The sequence below is a fragment of the Phycomyces blakesleeanus genome (assembly GCF_001638985.1).
Source record: "Phycomyces blakesleeanus NRRL 1555(-) unplaced genomic scaffold PHYBLscaffold_47, whole genome shotgun sequence".
Classification (NCBI taxonomy): Eukaryota; Fungi; Mucoromycota; class Mucoromycetes; order Mucorales; family Phycomycetaceae; genus Phycomyces; species Phycomyces blakesleeanus.
Window position 1 is genome coordinate 85,329 of NW_017265174.1, and position 11,561 is coordinate 96,889.

The 11,561-nt window shown below is 37.8% G+C and overlaps 3 protein-coding genes across 3 annotated transcripts; 1 reads left to right on the top strand and 2 right to left on the bottom strand.

The window, feature by feature from the left end:
• Window positions 1–88: 88 nt before the first annotated feature.
• On the top strand, window positions 89–6,150 carry PHYBLDRAFT_189594 (hypothetical protein). The gene is made up of 12 exons (XM_018439681.1): window positions 89–395; window positions 1,054–1,198; window positions 1,730–1,898; window positions 2,119–2,316; window positions 2,583–2,832; window positions 2,870–3,258; window positions 3,560–3,601; window positions 3,993–4,018; window positions 4,369–4,475; window positions 4,833–4,939; window positions 5,254–5,433; window positions 5,508–6,150. Exons 1-11 carry the CDS (start codon window positions 244–246, stop codon window positions 5,280–5,282), a joined length of 1,614 nt encoding a protein of 537 aa, XP_018283297.1. The 5' UTR covers window positions 89–243; the 3' UTR covers window positions 5,283–5,433; window positions 5,508–6,150.
• Window positions 6,151–8,311: 2,161 nt separating this feature from the next.
• On the bottom strand, window positions 8,312–8,645 carry PHYBLDRAFT_153645 (hypothetical protein; the record flags this gene model as incomplete). Its single annotated transcript, XM_018433212.1, has 2 exons — window positions 8,312–8,523; window positions 8,588–8,645. The coding sequence occupies 2 exons, from the start codon at window positions 8,643–8,645 to the stop codon at window positions 8,312–8,314; spliced, it is 270 nt and encodes an 89-aa protein (XP_018283298.1).
• A 144-nt stretch (window positions 8,646–8,789) lies between these two features.
• On the bottom strand, window positions 8,790–9,951 carry PHYBLDRAFT_153646 (hypothetical protein; the record flags this gene model as incomplete). Its single annotated transcript, XM_018433213.1, has 5 exons — window positions 8,790–9,046; window positions 9,108–9,162; window positions 9,273–9,410; window positions 9,733–9,825; window positions 9,898–9,951. The coding sequence occupies 5 exons, from the start codon at window positions 9,949–9,951 to the stop codon at window positions 8,790–8,792; spliced, it is 597 nt and encodes a 198-aa protein (XP_018283299.1).
• Between the last annotated feature and the right edge of the window lie 1,610 nt (window positions 9,952–11,561).

An 11,561-nucleotide genomic window follows, 5' to 3' on the forward strand; every position in this document is an offset into this window, starting at 1 on the left:
GAAGTATAGCACAACTGAAAGATAATGTCTGTCTGTAGTATGGCTATTAAGATTTCCCCATTGTTATATCCACAGAGCGAGTTTGACTGAATTCATGAATTATGCAACACTAAAGACAATACTCACAACCAAGAGTCCAAGGGGTAGAATAGCCTGTTGAGTAGCAAATGTGATTACCTACAAGTTTACTGTAGTACATTGTAGAGGTACTTATAATAAGGACGCAGATGCATTGGGTTGTGCATGTTTTACCAGTCTCAACCAGAGCAGCGCTCAAATAAACAGCCGGACTATAAGCAGGAATATGATACGAGAGCAGCAAATGTGCTATCCGGAGATCAAACATCTCCAAACTTTCAAGGAAAACTAATTCTTCTGGAAAAGGGGCGTGTCCGGTAAAAATCTCAGGGCACTCGCTATCGTGATCCCTCACCCAATACGCCAATTATTTCTTGCGTCAATCCACGCTCATCCAGCAGCTAGCCATTTTGGCCATGATGAAATACTGAATAAAACACAGCAGCATGGATGGATAGTGATCGTGGTATGGTCATCACAATTTGGTGAAGAACAGACTCTACGACCAAACACTGGTTCCTTCTTGCTAATGAACCGAGCAGTCTAACAATCTCCGGAACTGTTACATACCAAGCATACGTACACTACACACTTATAGAGTGTAAACCAGCCAAGCATTACACAACGGGGATTTGAATTACAGGGATTTTAATAGTAGCAGATATAAACAATATTGTTTTGATTCTCTTTACTGAATAACACTTTCAAAGCATCTATCTTTCCCAATATTGAGACACTAACACAGCAATAGTCCCAAATACTTCAGTGATTGTCGATTGTAACTGACACAAAGACATATGCACAAAAATACCCAGAGTTTTTTTTTCACTACAACCAACTCACATACAAGCTTGGAAACCTATAAAGTTTTAAGGTTCATTTTTTGGGAGGATTGTAGGACGTCTATATTGTAGTTCTGCCAGAATCTAAAATAGGAAGCCAATATTTATTAGTGCTAGCGAAATACCTAACCAGATGGGTGATAACAGCCGCTCTGCCTCGATTCGATTCGAATAAGATTGCTCACGTATTGACTCTCAAAGTAGTTCTACTATACGTGGTACTGAAAAGATTCCTCACAGACAACGGAACTGACTTTGTCTCAGAGGCAATGAGAATAGTATGCCAATGAATGAGAATAACCATAACAATAACAAGCGTTGAGCACCATCAAGCAGGCTGCTTGGTAGAGCAAATGAACAACCCTACTAAGACAACACTGGCAATTTACGCAGAAAAAAAAAGACGTCCAATAATGGGGTGAATAGCTATTATTCGTAACTTTTGCTATCAATACGGCCGAACAAACATTAACAGGAAAATTACCTTTTGAGATAATGTTTGCTAGACGAGCCAACTTACCAGCCACCGGCGACTTCAACCTGTCATAGATAAAATTGCACCCTACAAAAACATGGATCTGACATTCTAATCATTACCTTCCAATAATCCAACAAGATGTAAAAACAAACTTACAAAAAAACCAAGAGCGACAAAAATATAACTATGATAAGAACCTCAGAGAAAAACAACAGTTTAAAGTCAAGGACATTGTCATGAAGATAAAGCCAAAAAAGACTTGTAGAATTCAGGGAGAAAACAATGAAAAGTGGGTTTCTTGATTGTCCATGTCAAAAATTCTGAAAAAAAGGGCACAACTGTAATTCAAGAACAACTGTATCCAATAGAGAAGAAAGGTTTATCTCCTACATACAATTTGAATGCTGCAATTCCACCTTTAGTGCCACGCCCTCGTCCGAGCATGATTGCTATAGATGTGCGACCTACATTGAACACTAAACCCAGCAACAGAAAGAGACGTAAATCTTAACGACTTCTTACTCTGAGACATTACAATACCCACAGCAATAGCTTGCTCGACAAAGCTCTCGCTGAACGAAATTCATTTCATGGAATTGTGCCAGCATGAATAAGTCTCACTTGCAGATTGCCACCTTAAATTGATGTAGCATTTTGAAGGTTGACTACCCACAGACACAATTAGTGTTTGTTATATATATATATATATATGTTCTTGAGAACTTGGTCTCGATATGTTCACAATCCAAAAAGTCACACATTTATCTGAAGCCAGTCCTAAATTTTCTCCTAATTACATCACCCTGCTACAACATCTCTTTCGGCACACATCTTCCATCCTCACTCGACACTGTACTGTAATATACCCAACCCCCGATATCCAACTCTCGGATGAATTTGTCATGGTTGACCGCCGTTGTATACATGCTACTATAATAGGCCCAAGCCTACACACTATTTGTCACTTTGTAGCTATATATATGGCCTAGCTACCCGGAATGAGAGCACTTGGTTTTACTCCTGCGTCAAGACTTTGTTCCACGATATGATACATACTTGCAGCTGGATTATGTTAGGGAACCTTACTCTTAACCTTCATAAGAGACAGCCCCGCACGCTGCAACCTTTAGTTCTCTGACTCGGAGCCCATTTTGCTAACTATTTGCATGATACATGGTATGAAGATACTGTGAGGGAACAGGCTATTCCTACTTTCCATCGGAGCGACACTCGTTACACAATAGACTATAGTTTTGGGCATGTGTCTTTTCGACCTCGCTTGGCTAACACCGGAATAATGCATTTATCTCCATGTTGTACTTGCCGCTCATTCTTAACCGTCGACCTAGCAATCCAAGACCATGCCCCTAGTTATGGCACATGGCGCTTTAATTCTTTTCTCTCTCTAAAATTCCGGATTTCGACGTCTTCTACGTACTACATTTGACAAGTTATTTTACTTCCAGTGTAGTGGTTTGACTCCACAGGTTCAGTGGAATTTTTTCTTTAAAAAAAGAGTCATTAAACTTACTGCTCAAGAATATGATAAACAAGCATCCCGTACACATCAGAAAACCACTAATAGTCACCAAACACAACGTGTGACAGTCCCACGTCTATCACACAGTGAGGATCGACGGATAGAATCAGAAAATATTGATTATGAAACTGTACCTGCCATTGAAGAAAGACATAGATACCTTTTCCTCTGGTCCAACACCCCTCGATTGGAAAATGATGAGCAGAGGAAGAAGTATTTCTTCAAAGTATTCTGTCAAAGACTGATTTCTGATAATGGATGGACTATCCGAATACTGATGACGTACCTCAAGGCTTTGGCCTTCTCATCATCGACACTAGGTGCTCAATTTGAACAAGAAAGGGCTTACAATAGAATGCATCCGACTTAGATCAAACAAGTACTGCAAGCATTTGGATTTCCGGACCAGTTAGTATCTTCTATCTACTCTCTTTTATTTTAAACCCAGATTCATGTATAAATCAATGGGTGGTCAGTCACCGCGCTTCCCCAACAACAAGAATTGAGGCAAGGTGATCCGTTTTTGTCAATGCTTTTCAACCTGGCAATTAAATCCTTGCTCCGCCGTATAATCATTGGCCCTAATTTATTGGGCTGCTCGATCCTACACCAAACTGGTAGATATCATGTCGCTCATTGCCCATCGATACGTAATGTCCCACAGTAAGAAAGTCCTTCCCTCAAACATCTAGCTTATGCAGATGATCTTTTGATTTTTTCCAGGGGTCTAGAAGAGTAGCCTACTTTGATTGAACAAGAAGAATCTATGGTCTGGCCTCTAACGCCCATATTAACCCGCAAAAAAGCTCAGGCCTTATCTCTGATAAGTATTAACCACCTTAGTTGATAACCACTTTGAGACGAGGAAAGCATCCCATGGCATGACGAAGATACACCAACGGCACTGATGTACTTGGGCTACCCTTTGTACAGTCACCCGCGATAACGTGACAGTTTTCTAAAGGGGATCTTTTGCAAAACGGAAAAGTTTGTCAACATACTTTGGCTAAGACGAATATCTATTAGAGGAAAATCTATTATATCAAATTTATAGCTGCTTGCAAGACTCTGATATTTCCTGTGCGTGACTATTGTGCCTAATTATTGTCTGCGGAAGTTTCAGATGGTCATCCGATCGTATGTTCTATACTTCTTTCTGCGATCTGCTGGATGGGCACTTAATTGACACAGTAACCAGGGCAGTTTCCGAGGGATATATGCTTTTCATCAATCCTCAGCTTTACACTTTGTGTACATACAACGACTAATTTGGTACAGAACGTTTTGGCGTGGGACAATCGTTTGTCTTGTCTTTGCTAGAAAATCCTATCATAATATACACGTTAACTCACAGTTACATCCATCCTTTTGTCCCCTGACCGATATCATTATTGTTTATTCTACAACTTTCTATACACCCAATTGTAAAGTCAGATGATTCTTCTTGGTTTTTGAGGGCAGAGGCAAGATATATTGTATCTGATATAATGATGGGACACAGAGGCATGTCAACTGCTCCCGGAGACACCCACAGCAAGTACTCGATTATATACAATAGCGTGCCGAGCCGGATTGACTAATGGTTTGCTGGTTATGAGCTCGAATATGCGAGCCCATTTTAAGTGCCAACAGAGAGAATACCCAGGGGGATATCGATTTATCTTCTTTGGTTTTATTGTGGGCGATCCATGGTCAACCTGTGGTAGACGCAAAAAAAAAACAATATGATTTGGTGCTACTGAAACGCTGAGATCACAAAGACTTACGGATCCCCCATACACAGCTTGGCGGTGTTTATTAATTGATTCAACCTCGACTTGGTCTCGACTTGATCACATTATATGTGAAAAGTTCCCTTCTCCCAATTGAACTGTATGCGATTTGGATATGAAAGATGGCCGGAATTTCTGGATTTCATGTCATATGAAGTAGGTCTTCTGGTGATAAGCGCTGGAAAAATACAAGATCCCGCAACTAGCCTAGAGTCAGAAACGTTTTGTGGTTATATATCACACTGACACATCCCCGATCTGAAACTGGGACGTCAGTACTTGCAAAATACTAGAGATACTAGGCTTTTTCCTCCTGGCATTATGGCAGCACTCGCTGACGTTGTATATTCGACTGTAATACCTACGCCACATCAGCGATTATTGATTCCCTTAAAGGCAACCATGATAGATATGGCCCTTTGGCTTTTCGTCTGCTTTATAATTCTTGTTACAATCTTCCCTCCTCTTTCCCTGTAATAATTCTACAAATTAATTTAGCTTCAGTTCAATAGTAAAATAAATACAACACACATATTTAAATAGACATCTTGTTGACTACGGTTACTGGGTAACCCAAGACCGGTCAGAAATAAAAACTTGTACAAAAAAATTGCCTTTTTCTTAGTGCTTCTGACTCTGCACTGTTTGTATAGGACGCCAAAAATAGAGGGAAAGTAGCAGTGAGTCAAGTCGAGTGACTTGAGAGTTGAAGGATTTTTAAAGGTATAAAGAATAAAGAAAGAGAATAATAGTTAATGTAACTTTTATGAATTAATGTTAACGAAATTATTTTCTAGTCGAAAAAGAAAATGAATGCCAAATTGATGCCTATTTTCTGCACAGACTGGTATTTTCTATAGCCATAGTGGCGGCTTTAAGAAGGCTAATGATTAAACCACAAAAGATTTAAAATTCTTTTATCCCCAAAAAAGCTTCAGATTATTATGCTACCCTTTTTCATTACTTAGTCATTCCTAGGTCCATATATCATTTTATAGATATCGCATTAGCTTTTTTTTGTCTGGTAGCTCGGGTACGTTCCTTGTTATCTTCTACTGTGAATCTCTTTTTAACAAAATCAAGACAACAGAAAAAGGTAATAGTAAAACAACAGCCAACCATATTATTATTATAGACAAACTTAGTGGCAAGAAAATGAATACTGGTGGAAAGACAATTTTAGTAAAGAACAAATTAAGGAGAGCTAGTTAACTACGTTGGGTCATTTTTACAGCTACACCACCACTTCAAAGTTGATTTTAATGAGCGATATCAAAAGAAATCCCGCCCGTGCTATAGTAAACTGAATGAATGTTTCATTAGAAAATACACCTTGTTTACCTTTCCAAGGAACCCAAGTTTAATAAGACAGCTTTCAAGTGTAATATAGTAGTACCAAAAACATTATTAATAATATTTTTTAAAGACAAATTTAAGATCAAAATCAAAGGGGCAAAACATAATGATAATTTCAAAGTCAAATGAGATCAAAATTTTTTGTTCAAATTTTTATAAGGGGAATATAAGTTAGGTTAAATTAAATTAAGTATACTTAGATATTCCCGGCCATGCTAGTCCAGTCGAGTCCAGTTGGTTCCAGTCAAGTCCAGTCGGTTTTTTTTTTGGTCCATTTGATTTTTCTTTTGATCTTTTTTTTTGTCCGTTTTTTTTTCTTCTTTTTTTTTGTCCAGTCAATATAAGCTAAGAGTGATAGGAGGAGGAGGAGGATTTTGGTATTGAAAAATAATAAAGGGGATAATTTGGACTTTTTGTTTTTTTTGTTTTTTTGATTCTTTTTTTGATTCTTTTTTTTTTGTCCAGTCAATTTCCCGGAATAGTAATAAGAGGATGATTTTGATATTGAAGGGAATAAAAAAGATAATTTGGACTTTTTTTTTTTTTTTTTTTTTTTTTTTTGCTTTTTTTTTTGTCCAAACACAGCACACATAATAAAGGGGGATAATTTGGACTTTTTGATTTTTTTTTTGATTTTTTTTTTTTAATTTTTTTTTTGTCCGAACACAGCACACATAGTAAAGGGGATAATTTGGACTTTTTGATTTTGATTTTGATTTTTGATTTTGATTTTTTTTTTTGATTTTTTTTTTACTTCTTTTTTTTTGTCCAGTCAATTTCACATAATAGTAATAAGAGAAGGGGGTTTTGGTATTGCTCTTTTTGCTCTTTCTGTTTTTTTTTGAGCTTCTTTTTTTGAGCATTTTTTTTTGTTTTTTGTTTTTGATCAAAGACTTCATTTGCTTTGTATGTATATATGTAAAAAGGGATTTCATACCTTGTCTTAATCCAGAGTCTTGTTCCAGTTCGCAGCTTTGCTTCAATCCAGGTCCAGGTTCCAATGCAGAGTTCTTCCGGTTTGTTCATCTTTTTTTGCTTTTTTTTTGCTTTTTTTTTTTTGCTTTTTTTTTTTTGCTTTTTTTTTTGTTTTGTTTTTTTTTTTGTTTTTTTTTTGTTTTGTTTTTTTGTTTTTTTTTTGAGAGAGAGAGGAGGGCTTAGTATAGGCCTCAGGGTCGGATTTCTTTTGATCCTTTTGGAGTGGAGGACTTAATGTGCCTGATCATTTCTGATAGGCTTTGGTCTACGCCTCGGTTTTTGGATTTGATCCTTTTGGAGTGGAGGACTTAATGTGCCTGATCATTTCTGATAGGTTTTGGTCTACGCCTCGGTTTTTGGATTTGATCCTTTTGAAGTGGAGGACTTAGTATATGCCTCAAGTTCGGATTTGGTTTTTGATTTTTGGTTTTTGATTTTTGATTTTTGGTTTTTGGTTTTTTTTTGGAACTTGCTTTTGGAATTTTGCATTGGACCCCTTCTTGGAAATCGACTTGGCCTTGAGACTTGGAGGTACAACCCAGATTTTGGACTTTGATAGAAATGCGCCTCTACTTTTGTATGTATATATGTATGTATATAAGTGTGTATATGTATGTTTGTATGACTATGACTATGACTATGACTATGACTATGTGTATGTGTGTGTGTATTTGTGTGTGTGTGTGTGTGTGTGTGTGTGTGTGTGTATAAGAAAGAAATAGAAAAATAGAAATTGTGTGTGTTTGTGTGTATGTATTTGTCTACTTCTCTAATTGTGTACTTCTCTATTTGTTTGTATATGTTTGAGTGCTAGGACTAGTACTAGAACAGTACTTGGACAGTTGTTGGACATTTGGACTTGGACTTGGACAAGACTTGGAATTGGATTTGGACTTGGACTTGGACATAGCAATGGACCTTGGCTTGACTATTTTGGAGATTGTACTAGTGACTATGGGGTTTGATCTGAGATAGAGAGATAATTGTGAGCACAATTTTTTCTGGTCAATATTGTTCTGGTTGTTTTTCTTTTCTTTTTTCTTTTCTTTTTTTTGTATCTTTTCATTTTCTTTTTATATATTTTTTTCTCTTTTTCTTCTTTTCTTTTTTGACTATCTATCTTGATTTGGCTTTGAATCTTGACAGTGACCTTGAGGGTCTCTGAAAAGCCTTTTTTTCTCTGGTGCGCATTTGGAGCCTGTGTTGTAGTAATACAAAAAATGATTAGTCTATGTCTTGAGATAGTTCACCCTTTTTCACCGTACTTACATTAGCCTTTCTTGTGGGCCGCATTGACGTTTGCTCTGGCGCATACTTTGGCCTCTCTTGTAGGATAGTTAGCCATTTTTGCTGGCACATACTGTGGTCTTTCTTGTGGGCTGGTTGGCCCTTTTTGCTGGCACATACTGTGGCCTTTCTTGTGGGGCGGTTTGCCCTTTTCTTCTGGCACATGCTTTGGCCTTTCTTGTGGGCCGGCGTGCCCTTTTTTCTGGCACATACTTTGGCCTTTATTGTGGGATGGTTTGCCCTTTTTGCTGGCACATACTTTGGCCTTTCTTGTGGGCCGGTTTGCCCTTTATCTGGTGCGCACTTGGAGCCTGCATTGTAACAATACAAAAACAATTAGATTATGTCTTGAGATAGTTTGGTCCTTTTCCTGACACTTACATTAGCCTGTCTTGTAGGCCTGATTGGTCTTTGCTCTGGCGCATACTTTGGCCTCTCTTATGGGCTGGTGTAGCCTTTTTCTAGGCGCCCTTGTTGGGCTTCTGGTGAGCCTTATCGGCTTTTGACGAGGTGTCTTGAGGACACGACATAGCCGACACCTTTGCGGCAGAAATGGAACCATCGAGTTCCCCGGCAGAAGCAACAGGAAGCAACAGGAAGCAAATGTCCGACCAGTGGGATAAATGGCTCCTACCAGTGAGATAAATGGACCCGCCAGTGGAAGGAAAATGGGCGGCTGGCAACTGGCAACTGGCAACCGGCAACCGGCAACTGGCGGCTATATAAAAAGGTCCACTGGCGAGAGATGACAGGTTCACTGGTAGGAGGAAAGGGCCTACCAGTGGGAAGCAACAAACCCACTGGCAGAAAAGTCCCACTGGCGGAAGCAACAGACTAACAAAAAAAAAAGCAACAAGCAACAGTACCTTTCAAATAACATGGACCGCCGTGGAAGGCATAGGGAAGGAACAAGCAACGGGAGGGAACAAGCAACGGGAACTAACCCAAAAAAGATGGTACCAGCCGCGCCCACCAGAAGAGACAACAGAAAGCAACCAGTAATACACAGGAATACGGACAACGGGCTCACACGCTACACGCGCGCTTGTGGACTTGCTCGATAGACCATGGTTGACCCGTGGCTACTACTCCATCGGGCCCTTTTGAAAGAAAGAAACAAAAAGAGAGAGCGGTCGGTCGTAAGAGTCCAAAATCAGCTCAACAAGCTTAACAAAATAATATTGCCAAGGCTTTATGAACGTCTTTTGAACTCTTACAGTCGCCTACTCCACAGGCTTTGATTAATTAGTATTCAAAGTTGCATCGCACATAACGTAAAAAATCATATACTTATCTTAAAGTGATCTGGCTAGCCGTTCATAAGAAAAGAAGCATGGCTATCGGAAGACCCTCTTGGCTTCTGTGTATAAACGATGACCGGCCGGACATAAACCCATATATTACCAGAAGCTCTCCATCGTCTCCACCAGTAGACACGGCCAGTACAAAGAAAAAGGGAAAAAAGGAAAACCAAAAGACGCGAAAATTTTTCTCTAGCTATAAAAACAGAAATGGGGAGATGATGACGCCTCCCTCACTTTAGTCCAATAAAATTCATTGAAAGTATACATCAATCAAAAGATTGGGGGAGATAGGGGGAGGAGGATGGATGGATGGATGCATCTTGTGTGGTGTTGGTCACGCTGATCATTTGTTTTCGTCACTACAAATACTTTTCAGGGAAAGTACCTGAGTATAATATTGTATATACACAAGTTGAAAAATGAAAACAGAAGGCCCTTTTAAAATATAACACTGGTCTTTCTTTCCAACTCTTACATTCAGTACCCATACTCTTACTTTTTGCAGTGCTATATTGTAGTATCCTTTAAATGTATCTACTGTTTTATAAAGGCCAGGCCTTGAAAGGCGTTTTCGGAAAAATTAAGACCGTCCTGATATAAAAGATAAGGGGGGGAGTCATGCAAATAAACAGGCTAAGTACAAACAAGGAAACCAAATATATATACATTTATACAGGTATGTATCACACGTTTCATATTTTCTCTCACCCTATTTGCTTCCTTTCAAAGGTTACCAAGTTACTTATGAAGTTAATAAAGCAAGCACACCAAGACAAGAGGTGTTTGGTAAAGAATACAAAACATACAAGACATAAAAAATGGCTATAGTTATTTGGCTTATTATTTATAAAATAATAATATTTTGAAGCATTTTGATAGTGTGCTTCTGCTAATCAAACAAGTGTAAGAGTACGCCCAATCGTAGCACTTTTATGTAAGTTGATAAATCACCTTTATAAAAAATATATTTCTATTAATTTAAAGAGTGCCTTTTGCTGCTACTCTCGAATCGATTCTTTTATATATTCAGTATATAAAGACTCTCTCTATCTCTTACTAGGCTTCTTTTATTTACTCTATATGTATTATATTAATGTACTCTAAGCGATAGAAATCCCTATAGATTGTGTATTGGATAATACAATTTATTCTTGTAATAAAAAGATATATATATATATATATATATGCACCTTTAATAAAAATGTATATCATATATATAGTATAACAATATTATCCCAAATCTTCAAGTCTCTTATAACTTACAAAAATAAAATCTCAAGGCTAGTGCTTTAACATACTATATCTTCTCCAAGTTTAATTTTAAGCAGACACCCAAGTAGCTTTTATTTTGTACATGCATAAAAAGCAGGTGTCTATTTATTATTTATTTTTTTGAAAGAAAACAGATTGGATATACAATTGAATAGTGCTTTTGTGAAAATAATTTATAATTTTGGCTAACAATATATGCTCATCAATATTACTAGCTGTATTCTACTTGAATAAAAAACATTATGCCAATGAGTTTTAGTCTCTTGGATTGCACGATTGCAGATACTTCGGAATTGTATTACAAAAACCATAAAAGGAATAAAAAAGGTGGGAACCTTGAAGTATCAACTTAACTTAGAAGCACAAAGGAAAATGCATTGGTTATGTAGTTCTTATCCGTGAGTAGGGCGTATCGAAATGCAGCAAGTAAAACCAGTTTCCTGGCTTCTCTATATTTTCCAGTAGAACACAGAAGTAAAAGGTCAAATGCGAGCAAATTGAACAAAAAGCTGCGGTGGGTTGTTTTGAAATGAACAGATAAAAAGTTGAGACAGCTATCTGGAGATGTGTATGTCGTATACTGGGGGACTACATTGTTTTGTGGTTACAAAAAAGAGCAACTGACTCTGGCATATAAGTAAGAATAAATTTATGAAG

Excerpts from the sequence above, each read along its gene's own strand:
- PHYBLDRAFT_189594 (XM_018439681.1), top strand. The coding sequence starts at position 244 with ATGTTTTACCAGTCTCAACCAGAGCAGCGCTCAAATAAACAGCCGGAC. Across the intron at positions 1,199-1,729 it reads TCTCAGAGGCAATGAGAATA|GGCACAACTGTAATTCAAGA; the intron begins GTATGCCAATGA and ends TCTGAAAAAAAG. Across the intron at positions 4,940-5,253 it reads AGAGTCAGAAACGTTTTGTG|ACATCTTGTTGACTACGGTT; the intron begins GTTATATATCAC and ends ATATTTAAATAG.